This window comes from Gracilinanus agilis, chromosome 6, assembly GCF_016433145.1.
Source record: "Gracilinanus agilis isolate LMUSP501 chromosome 6, AgileGrace, whole genome shotgun sequence".
Lineage (NCBI taxonomy): Eukaryota > Metazoa > Chordata > Mammalia > Didelphimorphia > Didelphidae > Gracilinanus > Gracilinanus agilis.
In genome coordinates, this window is record NC_058135.1 from 235,540,457 (window position 1) to 235,564,187 (window position 23,731).

A 23,731-nucleotide genomic window follows, 5' to 3' on the forward strand; every position below is an offset into this window, starting at 1 on the left:
TCTCCAGTGACACCATATGTACAAGTTCAGGTGACATCGATTTCTTAACAACAAAAGATCCTGCATTTAGAGGTAAAAGAGACCTTGGCAAACATCAAGTCCAGCCCCCTCATTTTATAGATGAGGAAACTTAAGGCATCAGGGTCACAGAGCTAGGAAATATTTAAGAATGGAGTTAAGCCCTAATTTTCCTGATTCTATATGCAATACTGTATAAAATGCACCATCCTCATTCTTTTATACTCCCCAAGACTCAGTATAGTCCTTTTCCACATACCAACCATCAACAAATATACATTCAACAAATGTTAACTATTCAATTTCATAATCACTTTATAAAACCTCTAAGAAAAATTAAGATGCCCCCAGTTGATAAATGGTCAAAGGATATGAACAAGCAGTTTTCAGAAGAAGAAATCAAATCTATCAATAGTCACATTTTAAAATGCTCTAAATCACTATTGATTAGGGAAATGAAAATAAAAATAACTCTGAGATACCACCCCACACCTATCAGATTGGCTAACATGACGGAAATGGAAAATGACAATGCTGGAGGGAATATAGAAAAATTGGGACACTAATGAATTGTTGATGGGAGCTATGAACTGGTCCAGTCTTCTAGATCTGTATGCCAACAAGATCAAAGAAAAGAGAAAAGGACTCCTTTGTACAAAAATGTTTAAGGCAGTTCTTTTAGTGCTAGCAAAGAATTGGAAATTGAAGGAATGCTTATCAATTCAAGAATGGTTGAACAAACTGTAGTATATGATTGTGCTATAAAAAATGAAGAGCAAGACAATATCATAAAAACCTGGAAAGTCTTAATGTGAACTGATACAAAGTGAGGTGGGCAGAACCAGAAGAACAATATACAGAGTAACAGCAATATTGCAAGGATGATCAACTATGAAACTTAGCTACTTTGATAAAGGCAATGATCCAAAATAATTCAAAGGACTAATGATAAAAAAAATCCAGAAAGAGAACTAATGAATTGTAAGTGCAAACTAAAGCATGCTTTTAAATTTTCCTTTATTTTTCTTATTTGTGTATATATTTTCGTTTGCAATATAGCTAACACAAAAATAAGTAAAATTGATATTGTATTGCTTTCCTCTCAATTGCTTAGTAAGGGATGAAGAGGAAGAAAATTTGGAACTCAGTTTAAAAAATGAATCTTAAAAATGTGGATACAATTGAGGATTATTTAATGAAATATACTTTTAAAAGAAAAATTTATATACTATGAAGCAAGGGCCAACTAAGATAACTCTGTTCTTAGCCACTAGAATTTTTCTGTAGAAAATGCTCCCTACAAAATATCTCAATCTGAAAAATAGTATTTTCAGAAATACAGTAAGAAAATATTAGCAATGAATCTTCTGTTGTCTACTACAAATGATCAAAGGATAACAATGAAAATCATTCCAAAAAAAAAAGAGACAGAAAACATTTCATCTTTCTATCTCAGTACTAATAGTTTAATGAATCCATATAGTTTCTTTAAATAAAAAAAAGTGAAGGGCTAATACAACCAAGAGTACATATTCATTCAGTTAGCCCTATGCTGTAGAAGGGCCCATTGTAAACAACCTTCTAAAACAAAAGAGTTCACAAGCAAATAGGACTGACTGCTGACATCAGTATGGTACTGACGCATCTATCTATTTGCCTTCAAGTTGCTAGGATTCAGTAAGCCCATTTACCTCCACAGCTTGAAAATATGCAACTCTTTGATGTTCTTTTGATTCTATACTAAAAGATGATTCATGCTCCCAAATATTTAAGTATTGCTTTTAAACCAAACCCATATTATTACTGACAATTTATTTTACAAGTCACTAGAAACAGAAATGATCAATTAAACTAGATTTTTAAAAGGTTTTGTTTTGTTTTGTTTTAATGCTGATAATGAGGGGCAGCTAGGTGTTCAGTAGATAAAGAGTCAGGCCTGGAAACAGCATGTCCTGAGTTCCTCAGATACTTCCTAGCTGTGTGACCCTGGGCAAGTCACTTAACCCCCATTGCCTAGCCCACACTGCTCTTCTGTCTTGGAAATGATAGTATCAATTCTAAGAGCCAATACATAGCACCAACTCTAAGGGCTTTAAAAATAAAAATAAATGCTAGCAATGGCACCAAGAAAAGAAAAACACATTCTTTTAGTTACTTACCGAAATGATAAACTTAAGAATATCAGTAAATCAACAACCTGTGCAAAAATACAAAAAAAATAGAATAATCTTATACTCTCAAGGAAGCTCTATCCTCTAGAAGAAACAACATGTAGTTGAAGAGGCATACAGAACAGATAAAAAGTAGAGACAAGGTAATAAAAGATAAGTGAGATGAGAGAGACAGAGACTCAGAGACACAGAGACAGAGAGAGAAAGAGGGAACAAGGAACAAAGGAAGGGAGAGATCAGAGTGGTACTTTCTGAGGGGCTTGGGAAAGGTTTCATAGAAAGTAGATTTGGAGCTAATTCTTGAAGGCAGAGATCAATTCCAAGAGGCAGTCAGAGGCGAGACACAAGGTAGAATGAGGCACACCAGTGCACACTCTTGGAAATGGGAAATGGAGTGTCATGTGTGACAGAAAAAAGGCCAAGTGAGCAGTAATGAATAGAACAAGGAGGAAAATCACATAAAATGAAACTATATATAGGCGAAGGCAGATTAAAAAGGGCTTTAGAAGTCAGAGGAATCTGTATTTTATCATAGAGGAGACAAGGAGCTGCTGTAGTTTATTAAATGAGTGAGTGACAGGATCAAGTCTACACTTAAGAAAAATCATTTTTCACTGCAATGTAGAGGACGGATCTGAGTGAGGAAAGGCTTAAGAAGGGGATAATTATGAGGCTGCTTCAATAGTCTAGGCAGAAGTGATGAGGGAATAAACTAAGGTTTTAACAACATGAATAGAGAGAAGGTAAGATTAGAGTTTTGCTGTAGAGGTAGAAACAACACTATCTGGCCACCAACAGGATATGTGAGATGAGAAATTAATGAGGAGTCAAGGATAATGCAGAAGTTACAAAACTAGGAGATTAGAAAAATGGTGGTGCCTTTGACAGAAACATGAATGCATGTAAGAAATGTGTTTTAGGGATGAGATCAGGAGGAAGAGGAAGACAATGAGTTCTGTTCGGGGCACATTGAGTCAGAGGGGTCTCCAGAATATCTGGTTTGAAATGTCTAAAAGGCAGTAAGTGATGCGGGCCTGCAGCTCAAGAGAGAGACTAGGACTTGATATGCAGAACTGGGAGACATCAACATAGACATATCCAGCTCAACATAACTCAATATATAAGCTTTTTTTTTTAAGGCAATGGGGGTCAAGTGACTTGCCCAGGGTCACACAGCTGGGAAGTATCTGAGGCCAGATTTGAACCTAGGACTTTCTGTCTCTAGGCCTGGCTCTCAATCCACTGAGCTACCCAGCTGCCCCCTATTATAAGCTTTTTAAAAATAAATTAAGCAACTTCTTTGGAATTGGCCTGAAGAGCAAAGGAAGCTAAGGTCTAGTGGCTTCTGAAACAGCTTTTTCATCCCTAAATCTTTCTTCAAGTCCTAAAAACCACTGGTGGGCTCCAGGTTCAATGTCATCCAATAGGGTACAAAAAGAACAGAAAACTTGCAGTGGTAAGAATGATGAGAATGAGCAAAGGTAGATCTAAGAGCAAGAAGTGATCCCTCATCCCAAGTATTCTAAAGAGGAAAACCATATATCCTGTGCCTCACATTGATGCAAAGGAAGTTGGCCAACTGTCTCTAGATGCCCTCTGGTGGGCAAGAAGTGTTACTAAGGCTTTAAATTTAGAATTAAAAGCACGGAATGATGTAGTAATAAGCAAATTTGCCAATAGTCACTTTCAAAACTGAAAATTTCTCCTCTGAAATATAAAATCATAAATCCATACAAGCTTGATTGGATCAGTAGTACAGTACAGTCAAAATCCCTATTCTCTGCCTCAGTTTCCTAAGTCCTCTCCTTTTCGATTTTCAAAAACTTATTGTAATTAAACATTCTCCATGAATATTCTCTTAAATAATTAGGAATGTGGTGGGAATTAAAGCATTTATTCATTCGCCAACCCAGACTTCACAAAGAATTAGGTTGTTAATATGACTGTCTTGAGTGTGATAATTAAAAAGCTGACCCGCCCACCAAATATTTGTCAGCTGGTCATCAAGCAAAGTAAAACCAACACTATTTTTCACTCGTTTGATATCGGCTCTTACTCACTTTAGACAAGTGGCTCTGTACTAAACTATTCCTTTAAACCAAAGTCTGATGAAACTATTCTTGTCTATGGATAGAGAATGAACATTGGTTCATTCTTATGAAGATATTGACAAAGTGTAGGAGACAGTAACAAAATTTTAGATTTTTTTAAATTCTATTCTATTTAGCCCTTCACTTCCCTAAGTCATCTGGGACCAAACTGCTAAAAATATCAGGGAATCATAACAAGACAGTCTTTATTTAAAAAAAGGGGGCATTTCACCTCTAGAGAAGTGAGTCAGTTTTTTTTCTATACTACATATAAAGAAAAAAAATAATATCTGAGAAAATCCAGGCTAGCAATCACTTTATACTTTACAGGATAAGGAACTTAGGGTCCAAATAACTTGAGTGCAGAATCATTTACATTGCAGCCTTAGTTACATCTGCCATTTTCATGGATTTTATTGAAGTATCTGGATACTATGGAAAAAATTTCATTTGTGACACAAGTTGAGAGATCTTCATAGGACTATACAATTATACAAATATGCAATTAGGGCAAACTTCTTTATCACATGTGGGTTGGGTTTAACACTCATCTACTTAAATAAGCCACACTGAAATGGGAGGAGAGAAGGGAAAGGGAAAATGGACAGGGAGAAGAGTAGAGAGGGAGAAAGAAGGGGAGGGAGGTGGAAAAAGAGAAAAAGAAAGGGAGGGAACAAGGAGGAGGGGAGAGAAGGAAAGGCAAAGAGAAGAGAGGGAGGAAGATAGAAGGGAGGGTGGTTACACTGAGTGAAGAATAGCATCTTTCTGCTTTTTGAGGAAGCTCATGGTATAGCTTTTCAGTCTTACTGTCATAAGCAGTAAGCAGTAAGCAATATGTTTGTGTCAGTAGATCTCAAGCTAATTTAATAAACCTTTAAATACCAACCATGTGTAGAATACCAGAGCAGATTCAGGGAGATACAGAAATGTTAAATAAAGCATGCCCTGCCCCACACTTATGAAGATTTCAATCTAATTGGAGAAGAGGGAGGGGACAGAATGAGTTGTTCACAGGATCATAGACATTTTGGCCATTATTAATATCCTTCAAAGATCTTAGACATTTGAGTTTTAAGTACACATTTGTTCTTCCTTTACTGCTCATTCTCCTGTCTTGGGGAGGTGTTTGATTGGATCAGTAGTACAGTAAAGCCAAATCCCTATTCTCTATGAATGACTACCTAGCGTTAAGCAAGTAATACTATAACATCTCACTTATTTTAAGATCACTACCTGGAACAGTCTAGAACAAGTAAACAGACAAAAAGTAAGACAGCATAGTAATTTGGGGCTATCTGGTATAGGGAAAAATAGCTCCTGACACCTCAACTGCTCCCAGGAGCCCAACTGTGTTACAACACAAATATGCAAATATCCTTAGTGATAAGATTGAAAAAATTAAAAAAAGGATAAAATTCAGGTCAAAATATTCCTTTTTAGGAAGGTCAAGAAGCATGTTACATGTTAGAAAGTTTTTCCTCAAAATACTTTTTTTTTAATTTTATATTTCACTGCTCAGGAGATAAACTTTAGCTATCTGAAAAATTCATTTACTCCCTGAAGAAGCTTATATTATATTTACCTCTGTATCAGTCTTTGATGTTATTAAAGAGTAGTAACTACTAGTAAATTGGTTTTGAACTTGAACAGTCTCTATAAAACTAGGACTAAGCATAGGTGTTTCATAAGTATTCAGGAAAATGAATAAAAAACTATCCAGTCAGGTTTTTTTTAATAAAGGATTTTCTGTATTCTTGGAACTCCAGAAAGGGAGAATAAGTTAGAACTTCATCCTGTCCTGCCTTGCACCCACTCTCCAAATCTGACCATCCACTTTTTATTAAACAAATGAACCATGACCCACAGGTCTGGCATTTGCTACTACTTTGAAGAGTATGAGAATCTACTGTTCTGTTCTCTCCCTAGCAGTTTTTCTCCTCTAACCTAAATAACAGTGACTCAGTAATTGGTTATTCAAATAGAATATACCCATCCATGTCAGCCCTACCTTTCCGTCCTTATCCCTTTGCCTTCCCCTTTCATTTCTGCCCCATTGGAATCTATCTTTTCTATTATACCTCTTCTTCCACATTCCTATCTTTTTGCAATCAGGCAAATTCATCTCTTCCCAGAAGACACCAATACTGGATGGACTATCTCAAAGTCTCTTTCACTAAGAGTAGACATGCTTTTTTGCTCCTCATTGTCACTTCCAGACCTTTCCCTACAACCATCATTCAACCACCTCTCTTCTGAGGTGTACTACATCCAGATATAGAATCCTAACCAGGACCTGGTTACAGCTATCTATTTACTCCCAATTTCTTCTTACTTTTTCAAATTCAATATCTGCCTCACACTTCCCCTCCCATGGAAGGTTCTCAGTGTACATGTTTGTGCCTTTCAAATACCTTGGCATCCCAGTTACTTATCCACCTCAGCCAAACACAGGAAAGGTCACCCTCTAGAGATCTCACCATCAACCACGAATGTTCTTCTTCCATAACTGAAACTTTTGAAATTGCAATCTCCTACCCTTTGATCTCTCCCTTAAATCTTTCTTTGCCCTGACCCATGACCTCCAATCATTCTACCAAGCCATCACCCCTGCTATGTATGTCCTTACTTTCCTCTCCTCAAAATATTGACTCTACAGTTAATCAGTTCTACTTTACACTGTCCTTTATCCTTGAATCCCTTGCCCTATTGCTGTTCATTCCTTTTCAAATCCCAACCCTGAATGATACCTATCATCTGCCCTTTCCATTAGTATGCATACACTGGTGAACAGTGGTAGCAATAGGTCAGGTCACAATTAGTTCCTCCACCAAGTTATCTAATCTCCATTGAGCCCTCACTGCTACATGCCAAGGCCCTTATTCTTCCCTGACTGACTCCAGAACATTCTCCACATTGTTCTAAACTTTTCTCTCTCTATCAACAATACCTTCGCCAGCCCCTTCCCTTCTCTCCCCCTCCTCCCCACTCTTGTAAAAGGAGTTGGACTTCAGTGAAAAACATCAAAGCTATCTATCACAGATTCCTCTTCTCATGAATTCTATTCCTTAGATCCCTTCAATGTCATCTCCCACTTTCGCTTCTCTTCCTTTGCCTTAGAGGTCCATGCCAAGACCATTCATTCCGTTCCTATGTCTTCTGTCATGAATTTTCATTTTCTGCTCATCTAGTGACTCCTACCTGTCTGCCTACAAATGTGCCCCAGTCCTTCTCCCCGCCATCCTTCAAGACAACTCAAGAGGCTGATTCACCTTATAATGGGGAAGACTGGCCAGTGCTTTCAGTATAGACAGTTTTCTGCCTCCTACAAATCTACTTGGAGCTTCCAGAAAGGTGTGATGACACACAGAGAGGGGCCCTGGACCCAATTCTAACCAATAGTTAGCACTGATTCCAAAACAGAAGGTAAGAGCTTGTTTTTTATTTTGTTGTGTTTTTTTAAGAAAAAGAATTAATTCATGCTAATTGGCTCACAAAGATATTGGTCAATATCTTCTTGAGGCAGTAATGTTGGGGGCAGCTGTTTCACTAAAATTTCTCCAATATTAAACTCCTTAAGTGACTTTTTTAGTATATAGAGTTCTAGACCTGGGGTGAGGGCTAGAGTTCTCTTGAACTACAGAAGAGACCTAAGTTCAAATATAACCTCAGACATTCACTAGCTATATGACTCTGGACAAACTGCTTAACCACTTAAGTTTTTTCATCTATAAAAACCAGAATAATAATGATAGCACTTATACAATCCCATCCCCAGGGATTTGTGAAAAAAATGAGTTAATATTCCTAAAGCACACTGCAAACCTTATAGAGCTATACAAATGCAAGCAATTGTTATCATTAGTTACTAGTTAGCTGTTCCTGGGGGAATATTTGGGAGGAAGACTCCTGAGCTATAGTACTTAAGAAGATACTCTGGAACATTGAGCTGGAGTGCTGGCCTTCCCACCCCACCCAGTCTGAGTGCCATGCCCACCTGCCCTCAGAGACCAAATGCCATGCCCCCCTCCCCAAGGGCTGGGTGCACTCTGCTCCCCCCTTACCCCACACAGGGGAGGGGGGAAGCGTTCCCATGAGGCTACTGGGAGGAGAGATGGGTGAAGTGGAAAATGTCCTCAGCAAGTGTAGAGAGGGGGAGGGGAGTGGCCCAAGCACTCTGCTCCCCTCCTGCTCTGCCACCTGTAAGCTGTCCACTGGGCAGAGGGGTGGAGGATATAAAAAAATGTCATCAGGCATGATGGAGAGGGGGAAGGGAGCAGCTCCATCCGAGTCCCTCTGCCTTTCTATTAACAAACTGGAGTGGGAGGGGAGAGGGGTGGCCATGTGCCCACATAGAGCATCATTGCTCTACCAGTGATGGGCAAACTTTTTAAATAGGGGGCCAAAGGAAAGGAAATGCTCATCTGCCACTCTGTTTCTAAGGCAACTCTTTCGAAGTTTCATTGTATTGTATCCTCCTCATTGTATTCGTCAGATTAGGAATAATGTTGCAGCCAGATAGAACATTTCAGGGGGCTGGATCTGGCCCGAGGGCCATAGTTTGCCCATCACTGATCTAGACCATCAGCCTGATACTCATTACAGGAGGAAGGGGAGGAGCTCCACCCTGGAAACCTGGTTTGCCATTGTATGAGTTGGCTAAGGGCAGGGACACATATATATGAAGGCAGAAAACACTATACACCTCCAAAGGCGGGCTCATCTATGGCCAATTTCCATTATTCCCTAATTGATCATGCTTCTCCTCATCCCTACCCTCAGTAATTACTTTGTACAAATTTTCCATTTACTTATTTGTGCTCACATTGTGCCCATGTGCCCTCTTCAAAGGCAGGAAGTTTCCTTTTTGCCCTTGCATCTCCCAGGGCCCAAATTTATGAAGGCATAAAACCATAAGTTTTTTTTCCATTTGTTCTGCATTTTGATTCTGAACAGAAAGTTAGCTTTTCCCATTTCTTATTAAATAAAACTTGTTGTTAAAAAATGCCTGACACACAGAAGCCACTAGATACATAGTGAGTGAAATGAAAGGCAGCAGAGGATCATCTAATCCAGTGGTGGGCAAACTATGGCCTGAGGGTCAGATGGGGGGGACTGAAATGTTCTATCTGGCTGCAACATTATTCCTAATCTGATGAATACAATGAGTAGGATACAATACAATGAAACTTTGAAAGAGTTGCCTTAGAAACAGACAGACAGATGAGCATTTCCTTTCCTTTGGCTCCCTCTTTAAAAAGTTTACCCATCACTGATCTAGCCCAATTCCTACATTTCATATATAAGGAAATCAAGACAAAAGAGATTAAAGGATTTGCCCAAGACTACACAGGTAGAGAAAAGCAGAGCTGGAATTCAAGCCAAAGTCTTATGACCCCAAATTCAATATTCTTTCCAAAATACTAGATTTTATTTCAGAGAAAAATTATTCCAGTGTATAGGAATAAACCACATTATAAAAATCTCACTTCTGAATTACTATAAGTCTGAGACTTTCTTGCAATGATTCTCCTCTTTTCTGAGAAGTTACTAGAGTCTGGCATACCCCTACTAGCTTATATTTCTTTTGCTAGACCTCCAAATTAACACCTTACAAAAGAGTTGCACTAGGACTCCAAAACTCAGAAGATTATTGTTGGTTTTATGTGCTTATACCTTTTTTCCCTTTGCCTATTCTGACATTATTATTTTGAAACATCTGCAAGCTTATTCCTTAAACTTCCCCTTAAATATATTATCAAAATAAATGGAATTCCCATTTTCATAGGCCCCTCTGACACAGTAAAACTATACCTAGAGCATTCTTCTGATCTACCCATGTAGGAAAAAAGAGTAATTAGATTCGTTTGTAATGCCTTGTCTTTGATGAAGTTCTGTGCTATCATCATTTCTTTTTCTAGAATTCATTAATCATCCTTTTAATAATATTCTTGAGTTTTTCCAAGAATCAAAGTCAAGCTCATTAATATATTGCTTGCAGACTTCAGTATCATCCCTTTTATCATTATCAGGAAAACATTTGTCTCTTTCAGGCCTATGGCAACTATCCAGTTCTCCACAATCTTTCAGAGATCACCAACAGCAGCCCAGCAATCACAACTGTCAATTCTTCATGACCTTCATTCATCTGATCCTAGTGCCATATACTCATCCAGGGCAGCTTGGTGCTTTGTTACTTTGTCCTACTTAGCCTAGATTTTAACTCCTTATTAGCCATGTTTGTCCTTTCAAATTCAAAACCATTCTCCTTGGCATAGAAAACAGAAGCAAAATAAGAGTTATCTCCACAATGAGCAATAGGTTCAAGCCCTTTTCTTCAATCTTCTTTTCTATAATAGTAATTCCTTAAGTTATTTTTATTTGTTTATTTTGGGTTCTAGCATTCCTACCCAGCCTCAGCTCCCCTAAGCTCTAGATTCCTAACACAATTCTTAGCCTTTTCCATTCATTATGCACTACCAGTTCTTGCTTTCATCTTCTGTAGATGTCCTTTTAAAATTCAAACTAGCTGATGAGCTCACTAAGCACCCACTAGTCTCTTTAGACAGCTGCCCCTTTTCAATCTCTTTGGAAACCTTCCTCTTTTTGTCTACCTAATTTCATTCTTGAGAGCTTATTAATCCTCCAGAAAAGTTCCTCCTGGTACATGAAAGTCAGATTCAAAATGTCAGTATCCTTTATAGCTTCCTTCACTTTTTGAAAAATGAAATCATCATTAAGACTAGTCAGAAATTATCTGCTCTGATGAGAGAGAAAGCACCAAGCATGTAATAGGCAGCATGGTATCATGGATGGAGCACTGCTGGTCCTGGAGTCAGGCATTCCCACTTCAGACACTGATTAGCTGTGTGGCACTGGGCAAGTCACTTAAGCTCTCTAGGCTTCATTTACCTTAGCTATAAAATGAGAGGGTTAAATAAGCTTTCTTCAAGATCTAAATCTCTGATCCTCTACCCAACCAGAGCCTCCCATTACTACTGAATCATGCCTGTGTGATGAGCTTCTAATATCTCCTGAATTCTTCATTCTGTACAAGTGGTTTATAAAATATGATGATAAAATATGGATTCCATTTCTGCCTCCATGGATCTTCACCCAAATACTCTCTCCTCTCTCCTCTGGTTAAATTATATTGCTGCATTTTGTCTTTACATCACTGTCATTTCTGGGTATATTCATTTCTCCTCCCCATCATGAGTTTTAACAAAAAAAAAATCAGTTAAATAAAACCAACCAATCTACTACATTTGACAGTATAAAAAAAGATTCCAAACCTACAATCCCCCATTTTAGCTAAGAGATCTTTCAGCCTTGGTCTTCCAGATGCTAGGATTACAGGTAGGTGCCACCATGCCTGGCTCTCTTAATTTATAATAGGATCATAACCCTAACACTGGAAAGGGACCTAAGGACAACTAGTCCCACTCTCCACTGAGGCCAGGATAATTAAGTGGCTTGCTTATTCTTCATAGACAGGGCAGGATCCAGGGGTCCAACTCTTAGTCAGTACTCCTTCCACTATACCATGTTTTTCCTGTGGCTATCTCTTATACTCTAATAGGGGTAGATAGAAGTACAAAATGTTCTCCTTCTCCCTTCCTTTTCCATTTAAGACTCTTGGGATTCGATTTTCAAAAGTCCAGGCTAATATACATTTTTAATATCAGTTATTTGTGGTTTATTCAGTATTTGGGTTAGTATGACACTTGAGGAATTAGTTGAATTGTTGTACCTATATAGATCCTTTTAATATAATACTGAAATTTACAACTACTGATCCATATAACAGACAAAATCAGGTCCTCTGGAAAGGTAATACATACTGTAGAACCCTAATGGGGCGGGGGGGGGGGGGGGGGCAGTGTCCCCAAAGGTAATCAATCCAATCGGCAGAGTATTATTACTATATGGTGTTACATGTCCAGGAACCAAAAATTGACTTTTGGACCTAAGGAAACTGGTAGCATCTACAAGGCAGGCAGTTGCATACCTGTGGAGAGCTGACTTTGCTTGACCACAAGCACTTCATGACTTTGGTACAGGCCAAGTCATATCCCACATCACTATGCAAACAACAGGGCATATTATTCCTCATCTCTAACTTTAGGAGGACTAGAATATGTTCATAGATTTCATATTTCTGTTTTATATCAGTATTAAATCACTAATCAGACAAAGAATTTGGCCCATTGAAATGCATGCACATCAAACATAATCCCTTAACCACTATCATGTTCTCTAGACAGTAAAGTGAAAGCATATTAGAAGGCTTTAAAACTGCAGCTCCTTCTGGATTCCCCAAAGAGTATCTGCCTTAAATGAGCCTCTTCTTCCAGAATCAGGGTTACCTTCACCATATATGAAATGCCATTCTGTCCCAAGACACATGAGACTCTAAGGAAGACATTGTCTTGGTGGAAAATGGATGTGCTCTCCAAAGATTCTTCATGATGCTTTCTGACAGTTCAGCCACAGATAAGCCAATGACCCAAGAAGTATAGCCCTTCCACTTGATCACCTCATAAGCACTTTCAACCACCTGTTTAAAAACATATTTCCAATGCTCAGAATCACAATCAGTTTCTAAAGCACAATAAAGATTCTTCAGTGAGAAACCAGCAACATCCAAACTAATCCACACAGAGACACTACTAGAGATTCCATGTTCCCCAAGGACCCATTCATGACAACCTGAAGAATGGACATCAAGTCTCTCCCCCATCAGGTGATGGAAATGAGCACAATCCAGATAGCAACCATTTCCAATAACATAGTTTTTAGGAAAGCCACTTAGCTTCCAGGCCACATATGTCAAAATATCCACTGATTTGGAGGCAAAAAGCAGATTGCAATTAGGCTGAATTTAACAATATTGGGAATGATGAATTTAAAGATATTCACATTACACTGGACCAAATTCAGATGACCCTTTCCTCCCTGCTGACATGTCCCAGCCATAATAGCAACCAGCTTTGAATTTTCAGTCACATCATATATAGTCTTTACGAGAGACAATCTCTGGAATTCTGAGGAAACGGCTACCATGTTGGAGAGCCATTCATCTTTCCTTTTAATTTGTCTTCTATGACATCGAGTGTTCATCAGCCAAATCCTTTATTAAGATACTAATGGCACATGCCATATCAAGTGCACCAACCTCAACAACAGTGATGTTGTTGTGGAGAATCAGATCTTTCTTTAGGATATTCACAATCCACTGATCCTTGATAGTTCCCATCTTCTTGGGGAAATCTAAGGTTATTAGTCAGGCTACAAGGAACTATGAGATGAACATGAAGCTATTGCTCCCAGACTTGCACCAGCTAATACACTTTTAAAAAGCCTCACGAAATGCATGCCATTTCCCATCTGTCCTATATTTTAAGCCATGATCCAGGACCCTAAAACCTGTTCTCAGACATCTTAATCTTATTTCTCCTCAGGGCTACCCTTCCATATGGTATGATTGCAGGTATCCCTCCTCAAGAAAAAAAAAATAATCTTTCACTTGCTTGACAAGGTCTGAAATTATCTGAATAATGACAAATTCTTTCATTCCACAACTAAGCACATTGTCCCATAAGGGTGCTTCCCTGTGAGCTGAGGAACTAACAGAACATTCACTAACAATAACAGAACTAACAGGAACTAACAGAACATTCACTAACAAAAATGGTATTTGAGAAAGTTAAAATGTCTAGATTCTAGTCTTAGCTCTGCCGCTAATTTGCTGTATGACCAAAAGTCCTAATCTTTGGGCCCCAGTTTTCCTCATATTTAAAATAAAGTATTTTCAATAATGATGATAAAGACCCCTCTAGCCTTAATTTTTTATGAACCCATACAAAACCACCAATTAAGTTGGCCCAATGTTTAAAACTCAATTGTACTTAAAGGAAATTAGTCTAAAAGTCCAAATTCATAATACAATTTTTTCCCTGTTTTGATAAGGAGAGTATGTTAAAGAATAGGATGATGCTGGCACTTAACAGATATAAAATGCTCCTCAGGTCAAGACTGAAGTCATGGAATTTGCCAAGCACTCTAGCTTCTTTCTGGATAATTAAGTGCCATTATCACTCTTCCCTCCCCTCCCCACTCCCAGAGACGGCAGAAAATATGACATAGGTCGTGATGACAAACCTATGACATGCACGTGTAGCCATTTTTGATGACACGCGGCATGCGGCCGCAGACAAAGAAGTATGGGGTTGCATGCCGAGGATGAAACATTTGCTGTAATGTAGTGTAGACACTCTGTGCACTATAGATGACAATTCTACCTATATTAATTTACCTATTTTGGTTTATTAAATACAGTTGTATTTTACAATTATACATTTTTGTTATTTAAACTACAAAATATTGCGAAATTATATTTTTTTTCTCGAAGTGACACACCACCTGAGTTATACTCAGTTTTTTGGCAAATTTTGACACACCAAGCTCAAAAGGTTGCCCATCACTGACACAGGTTATACTTGTGCTATCACACAATACATATTTCCACGTTCGTTATGTTGTGAAAGAAGAAACAAGTCACATAAGAAAAAACTCATGGAGGAAATAAAGTGAAAAATGGTCTGCATCAATCTGCATTCAATTGTCTTAGATTCTTGCATTGTAGATAATAATAAAGTTCCTTTTCTTTTAAATGAAGAGAGGAGGAAGGGGAGGAGGAGGAGGAAGAAGAGTACAACAATTTTGCCAATAACCAAAAGACAGAGGACCAAAGGTGGAGAGTTGCCCAAATTGGTACAAAAGTGCCAAAGCCAGTTCTCAACTCTTCTCACTCCAAATCCAATACTATACAACACTGCACCACTCTTTGCAGGATGTCAGCTGCTCAAGTGTAGGAACTGTCTCATTTTCCTTTACACCCCAGCACTTTGTAGTGCCTTGCACATGGTAGTAACTTAATACCTTTGCTGAATTTTTTTAACCCTACTCAAAAAAAAATCCAAATGTGTATACTAGTCAATTAATAGTAAAAATTACTTTTTTTTGGAGGGGGTATCTAGAGGAAACTGGTCTCCCAAGCACAGTAGCAACTCATTCACTGGCCTAAATCTCAATACTTATCAATATTACCTGCTTCACATTTCCAAGGAAGACTGCTTCAGCCCTCCTTAGGCAGCCTGTTGGCCCTCAATTCCCAAGGGAGCTCACCATATTAGTGCCAGACTTAGTGCTGACTTCTGATCAGCTTTAGCCCTACTGCAGCTCAGAACTCCCAAACTGAAACCATTTACCAGTCTCACCCCCACCTCTAAGCAGCAAAGATTGTATTATTTTGCAAGGAAATGAAATAACATATTTTGGAAAGATATTTCCAAAATGCATATCTTTTACATGAAAATTGTTATTTTTGAACAAATGCTTATTCATCCAGCAATACCATTACTATTTCTATATTCCAAAAAGATCATGGATAAGGGGAAAGGACATACATGTACAAAAATATTAATAGCAGCAATATGTGGCAGCAAAAAAATGGAACCTGAGGAGATGTCCATCAATTGGGTAATGGCTGGATAAATTATGGTATATGGTTGTAATGGAATATTATTATGCCATAAGAAACAACAAATTGAGAAACTGATTTTGGAAAGATTTGTATGAACTGATGCAAAGTGAGGTAAGCAGAACCAGAACAGTGTATACGGAGTAATGGAAATATTGAACAATGATCAAATGTGAAGATCAAATATGAACTGTTATTATCAGCAATGCAAAGACCTAAGACAGTCTCAAGGGACTCATGATGAAATGTGCTATCCACAGCCTTAAATGGTACTGTCAAGAGTAAGAATACAGACCAAAACATGCCATTTCTTGCCTTGTTACTTTCATGAGTTTTTTCTTACACATGCAATATATGTCTTCTTTTACAACATGAGGAATAGGAAAATTTGTATTGCATATAACACTGGAATAACCCATATCTTATTGTTTGCCACCTGTGAGGGTGGGAGGGGAGGAAGGAATGGACAAACTTTGGATTGCAAAAGGTCAGAAAGCAAACATTAAAAATTGTTTCTACATGTAATTGAAAAGTAACAAAAGGGGAAATGCCTATTCATTTACATATTTCAAGTCAGTAAAATAAATTATTAGAATCAACAAAAAGAATTTTGAATGATACCTTTTAGGAAACCTGATATATTTATTTTAGATCCTATCAAACTCATCATATAATACAGGATCAGTGTGAGATGAGATTGGAAAAAGTGTTTCTATATACTATTACTTAATTTCACAAATACAAGAGAATAATTAATAATGTAGGAAGTCTTAAAAACTCAAATGATCTTTAGGAGTTTAAATACATTGTACTTTATATAAAGTGCATAGCTCTAAGCTATCAAATTTTTAACAATATTTGCCTAAATATTTAGAAAGTACTTAATTCAATTTGGGAAAATATTAAATGCATTCATTTTCAGTACTTCAAAATTTTTATCACCTAAGTCTGTATCACAAAGTGACTGAGTAAAAAGCTGAAAGTGATGTTATGCAAGAAATACTTGAGATGTCATAAATTGTAGTTTGTCATTGAAATGTCCAAAGCTTATATAAAAAGCAGCTGGGTCTTCCCCCCCCCCCAAGTTTTTTTTCATTTCACTTTTAGCTGACTATTGTAAAACATACTATAAACCTAATATTTCTTGTTGAGTTTTCATTAACCTAGGAAAGCAAAATACAGACTATCAACAATGATTAGATTTAAATCCGAAACCTCTTAAATGCTTTGTGAAATAATTTTTAATAATGTTAAAAATCTACATTCAGGTACCTATTCATGAGATTACTATAACTCTTACATAGTTCAATTATTTACTGTTAGTCTTCCACATGTATCTAACATAACTTCTCATCTTAATTATGCTAAATCCACTTTGACATCAATTTTTAAAGACATATACACTCTGCAATTTTTCTTGCAGAGATCTTTTATCTCTGATACTTAAAATATTGTGTTAAAATGTTTTTAGACCATAAAAATCTTGTTGTTAGGTAGACTGTCAGTCTCTGTGCCAAGTCATTTTGCTTAATTTTCTGTGCTAGGAGACAAGATTCATGAGCCAGAGATATAATGGGAAATAATCAATTACTAAAACAAAAGGATAGAGACTGGCCCTGTTATTTCATTGATCTAGGGAACTCCTCAATAAGGAAACTCTCCCTACCATTGTGGGTTGGCGCTGGTTAGAGGAGATGTGTTAAACTAGCAGTCCACAGCTGCAAAATTCAGTGCAGTGAAAACAGATTAAAATGTAATTGGGAATTGTTTAACAAAACAACTAAAGATACAATGTGTTGTTTTTGTTGTTGTTCAGTCATGTCCAACTCTTCTTCACCCCTTTTAGGGTTTTCTTAGCAAAGATACTGGAGTAGTTGGCCATTTCCTTCTCTAGCTCATTTTACAAATGAGGAAACTGAGGCAAACAGGGTTGTGACATGCTCAGGGTCACACAGCTAGTATGTATCTGGGGCTGAATTTGAACTCAGGTCTTTCTAACTCCAAGTCCAGGCACTCTATCCAATGTGTCATTTCCTAGGAAGGAAACTTAGAGGCCTAACCCTTTTATTTTACAGTTGAGAAAACTGAGACACAGGGAAATAAGGAAACTCTCTCAAGGTCACAGAGAGTAAGTAGGAGAGCCAAGAAAAAAAACCCAGGTCTCCAGACTTAGAGTCAGTCAATCAACAATCATTTATGGAACATTTCCTATGGTTCAGGAGCTGTGCTAGGGATATACAAACAAAAAACGAAGCAGTCCTTGCCCTGGAGGAGTTTCTGTTATACTTGGGGAGACACATGCATCTATAAATTGGCTAACTTGTTTGAGAGGAGAGGGAAGGCACTAGTAGCTGGGAGAATCAGAATGGGCTTCAAGCAGAAGAGAGAACTTGAGCTGAGCTGTGAAGGCAAGTAGGGATTCTATGTAGAAGTGAGCGGCAGTCCATGGGACTCAGGTGAAAAATGGGATATTCCAGTGTCACAATGGTAAGAGTTCACTGGGCTGGAAGGTAGAATGGATGATGGGGAGTAAAGAAGCCTGGAAAGGGAAGCTGCAATCAGGTTATGACCAGCTTGCAAGGCCAGATAGGAATATGTATTTGATGGAAGAAGTAATGCAGAACTACCCAAGGGTGCTGAACAGGAAAGTGGTTAGACTCTGATGCATGGCACCATAACACTTCTCTTTTCAAATCATTTAAATAAATGTGTTTTTGGTTTTTTTATCATTTAACTTTTGTGACAAAAGCAGGATGAAAATCCAGGTCTCCTCACTCCTAGCCTAATGCTATAAGCACTATACTAATCTTCCTAACTTTTTATAATCACTTAAATGGCATTTTTTATACTCCATAGTTTTTGTAGAAGAGCCAGCCCTGGAGCCCAGGTCTATCTCCCAACTCCTTGCCTGCTTATTCTCTCTCAATTTTAACCAGTTAGATAAGAGTTTTCTCTTGTGTCTGTCAAATCAGGATTCCAACTCAGAGTTCTTCACTCCTGGCCTAGGAATACCCTAGGCTGGTGATGGCAAACCTATGACACGTGTGTCAGCACTGACATGCGTAGCCATTTTCAATGAGACCCAGCTCCATGTGGCCCCAAACAGAGAAGTATGAGGCCATATGCCAAGGATGAAACATTTGCTATAGTGTAGTATAAACACTCTGTACACTATAGATGACAATTCTACCTATATTAATTTACCTATTTTGGTATGTTAAATACAGTTATATATTACAATTATACATTTTTGTTATTTAAACTATAAAATATCACAAAATTATGGTTTTTTTTCTCAAAGAGACACACCATCCGAGTTATGCTCGCTTTTTTGTCGAATTTTGACACACCAAGCTCAAAAGGTTGCCCATCACTGCCCTAGATATAATATCCCTGGTCCACTACTTTTCCAGTCATTTAAATGACTATTATCTAAAGAATAGCTTCCATGACTGAGCTAGGAATCAAAGCTAGGCCTCCTCATCTCAATTTAGAGCTTTCTGTTTTCCTTTTTATCTCTTTCCTTTCTTTTTTTTCCAGTTTAGAATCAATGCTCAGCACAGGTTCCAAGGCAGACAAGCAGAAAAGGCTAGCAATTGGACTTAAGTGATTTGCCCAGGGTCATCTATCTAGGAAGTGTCTGAGGTCACATTTGAACCCAGGACCTCCTGTCTCCAGGTCTTCCTCTCTAACCATTGGGCCACCTAGCTGCCCCTATCTATCTTCTTCTATTTAAATGACAGTGTTTCCAGATGACAATAAAGGTAGACATTTAGGCAGCACTTATAACACTTTGAAAGGATGTTACCCAATCTCCTGTGATCCTCCCATATGCCTGTCCAACAGATACTATAATGATTAACCCGTGACTTACAGATGGGGCTCAATGGGGTCCTACCAGCTAGTGTCAAGAGATAGGGCCTGAATGGAAGTCATCCTTGCCCCAGGTGCAATGTACGAGTCCATAGTGGATGAGAGCCCAGATCTACTTACTTCCATTGTAGGGTGTTAGGCACTAATATCACTACAGTTAGCATTTTCTAACCTTTTAAACAACAGCTTTCTGTGTCAGGTAGCTTTTGTGGCAAAATGAGGATGAGAAGCCAGGCCTCCTGACTCCAAGCCAATATCCTTTCATAAAATATATTTCACATCAAGTCCTTACAATCTAGTGCAAGAGTTCTAAAACTTTTGGTGTCATAGATCCCTTTGGCAGTCTGATTAAATCTAGGGCCCTTTCTCAGAAAAATGTTTTTAAATGCATAAAATTAATTTATATTGAAAGGTGTAATTTTTTCTATCCAAGTTCACTAAGGCCTCCCCCCAAAATCTATCCATGAACCTCAGGTTAAAGTGATTTGTGGCTTACTTTTAATATCTGTAACACTGTAGGGACTTCTCAAGTTATTATACAACAGTTTACATTTCAATAATAAAAATCTCATTTTAATCTCCATAAAAATTCAGACTTTCTATAAAATATGGGAATACACTTTTTTATTCAATGCAAAATTGCAGGTCCACTATTTAGCCCCATGAACAAGGCCAAAGTTTTTTGCTGCCAAGTTTAAAATGTTAAAGTAAATTTGCAATGACAGACCCAGATCTTGGACAGCTAGCACACATATTCGTGGCCAAAAAAAGTCCAAAGCAGAATTACTGATGGCTTCTGCACCCACCATCGTTTCTATGAGAAGCACAGAATTCTATTTTCATGCATTTTTACAGAAACACAAAGGCTATCTGGCCTAAAAGCACCACAATTTAAATAAATGGCTGGGAAAGGGGCTACAGCATGGTGGCACAAACAAGTAAAGAACTGAGGCAAAAGTCTGCTACTTCCAGCTGTAGGGACGACCTCAGTGAACACCTCACTGCATCTTATGGGGTCTTCAGCCATAGCTAAACCCCCTTTCCAACTCTAAAATATTCTCCATAATTTTATACAAAATCAAATTAGACTTGTCTTAGTTGCAAAAGGCTAGGGACTGGATCTGTGATTTCAATGGAACAAGGAGAAATCCTGGTGAGCAAACTCCTTCTGCCAATGCAAAGAAGGGAGCTGAGTGACTCATCCATCTGTCATCTGAGTCCACATGTGGCAAGGTCAGCACTTGAATGCAGGCCTTCCTCCATTCTAACCCAGCTCTCTATCCACTAGGTCACAATGCCTCTCATAGTAGGGTTCTCAGGAAAGTAAATTCAACATGGACTTGGTTTTTTTTTCAACTATCAGTAGACATGACTGATCCTACCAACAGATCCAAGCTAAAATATATCAAAACTGTGATGCCAAGTCTAATAAAAGTTACACCAAATAGATCATTAAATTGCCTATTCATTTGGGATAGACTGTCCTTTAAATGGTCATTGATTAAAAGAAAATGCTCATTCCAGTCTAATGATATTCTTATGAAATCATCTAATACCATTTGTTCTACAGTTATATTCTTTCCCAGAGCAATTTTTGCTCATACTCTGACTCTTGATTTTTCTAAATGGTGTCAGTTATCACTCACCCTAAAATGGAAAAATGGAGGCAGTCAAATGTATTTATCAAAAGATCTTACTGACCACAACCCAGCGCTGAAAGCATCTGAAGCAACTCCATGACAAAGGGACTAAGTTGTCTTTTTGCACAGATATCTACTTTTGCTTTTAAAAGAACCAGAGCAAACATTCCTCCCTACAAAACCCCCAATACACAAGCTGCTAGATGTCGAAAGGCAAGTAGATTTACTGGGTTACAAATAGCAAAGAGTTCGTTCCCAGATTGAAGTTTCAATTCCTTAAAAAATAGATTTGCTTAAGTCAAACTGTCTCGGGCATCTTTCCAGACATTACTAAACATTGCTCAAAGGTTACACATGGCAAGAAATAGTTTCTATAAAGTAAAATTACTGAATGCTGAAGAAATGCACATTACCTTGTTTTGCAAAAAAAAAAAAAAAAAAAAAAAAAAAAAAAAAAAGTCTATTTCATTTACAATGCAGAGCAGGCTGGGGGAGGAGGGGTCCGAGGGGCAAACTGATTATACGATCTCTAAAAACACTTCAACTAGTTTGTTTTTTTTTATCTAAATTGAGAAATCTTATTACCAAAATTCCAACAGAACTCTAGCTAATAATGTTTTTCTATGATAACAATAACTTAAACTCAATCTATATAACTTTAAAGGTGTGATTAAAGTGCCTTAATTACACTTCATACTCATTCTTCTGATGCTTATCATTCTAACAACAACTGGCGCTCAAAAGATTTGCCTTGACGTTTCTATTAGGTGTGATCAGCCAAAAAACAAAACCAAGTCCCATCCAATCCATATTTTTAAGGGCACTTTTGTTTGACAAAGTTTTCAGAGGATGCAAAAGAGTAGGGGTTGACTGCTGGCTTTTTCTACAAAGTTAGTAAAGCGGTGGCTCAGTACTGCATGAAAAAATGAAAATGTTTATTCTTACAAGAGTAAAAATGCAATTCATTTTAAAGTTCGCACGCTTTCAAAGACCCACTACCTAAGGTTTATTCCGGGAGGAGATGGAGGCACAAGAGAAAAGCCTTTCCCAGCTACCTAGAACTGCTTTCTGGCAACATACCTGTTCTCTGGAAATGCAAGGCAACGAAGGTCTCCGGGACGTTTGGCTCCTGAAACTGGTGGGAGTCTCACCTATGGGCGCACAGCTGGACCTTCTCCTGGGTCTGATCACAGGCACTTTGCCCTCCCCGCTCAGGCGAGGCAGAGAGGGAGCTTCCCAAAGCGGGAAGAAGCGATCGAGCCCCAGTGCCAGCCCAGTGCCGATGCCCCCGGCGAGCCAGGAAAGCAAGGGTCGGAGGGCGGCGGGCAGGAGGCTGAGGCTTGCCACGGACACCCACCAGACCACGCTGGAGAAGAGCAGCACCAGGACACTGCGCGTGGGCTGCACGGGCTGCAGTAGGCTCAGGACCCCCACGCAGGTCAGCACCAGCAACAGCCTCCCCAGCACCAGGAGCTGCCCCCCGGGCCCGGGGCCCCACTGTGCCAGCACCAGGTCCCCCACATAGCAGCAGGCAGGCAGCGCCAGGAGTCCCCAGGCCGGACGGGAGCCCCGGTGGAGGCGGAGGCGGCGTCGGCGCGGCCGGGTCAGGAAGCAGGTGAAGAAGAAGAAGGCACAGGCGAGGCTGAAGAGCGGGCACAGAACGTGCGAGAGCCCGCGGAGCAGTAGCCCCAGCGGGCGGCCGAGGCGGGCGCAGCCCTCGGGCCACAGGAGCCGGGCGAGCACCAAGCCTGCGAGGGCACCCAGCGCGGAGCTGGCCGGCGCGCCGTCGGGGGCGCGGCGCGGCGCGGGGCCGGCTGGCGGGGACGAGGAGGAGGAGGCGCGGGGCAGCAGCAGTTCCACGTTGCACAAGCGGCAGACGTGGTACAAGAAGCCGCGCGGAGGGTCCTCGCGCAGCGGACTGGCCGAGCTGCGCACGTAGCCGTTCCGCAGGCTCTCCCGCGGGGGCCCGGCCCCGTCCCGCCGCGGGAGCCGCCTCATGGCCGCGCCGGGCTCAGTCCAAGAGGCCGGCAATTAGCTCCGCTCGCTCCTCTCCTCTCCTCTCCTCGGCTCCGCTTTCGGAACTTGGGACGCCCAGAGGGCTCAGAATCCCGCGCCGCTCCTCCACCCCCGCCGCGCTGACCCGGCTTGGTCCGTTGGGCTGCTGGCGCGCGCTCCTCCTCCTCCTTCTCCCTCCACCGCCCTCCCCACTGGGAGCGCGCCCCACCCGCGTGCCCGTGTGCCTGCCCCACAGCCGCTGCTGCCCCAGCTCGGCCCGTCCAGGACGAGGGCCACTGCCCGACCTACTGACCCCACTGACTGGGCATGCCCAGTTGGGCCGGGGAAGAACTATATGGCAACCTCTAAGGCCCCCTAACCCCACCCCACCCCCACTATACA

The 23,731-nt window shown here is 39.7% G+C and overlaps 1 protein-coding gene and 1 pseudogene across 1 annotated transcript in view; both read right to left on the minus strand.

Moving 5' to 3' along the window:
• Positions 1–23,332, minus strand: part of PDE3B (phosphodiesterase 3B) — a 196,916-nt gene extending 173,584 nt beyond the window's left edge. The window contains exon 1 of the mRNA XM_044681542.1: positions 22,415–23,332. Within this exon, the coding sequence (XP_044537477.1) occupies positions 22,415–23,332 (918 nt within the window). The remainder of the gene's footprint in view (positions 1–22,414) is intronic.
• Positions 12,569–13,535, minus strand: LOC123252147 (annotated as a pseudogene).
• Positions 23,333–23,731: the final 399 nt, after the last annotated feature.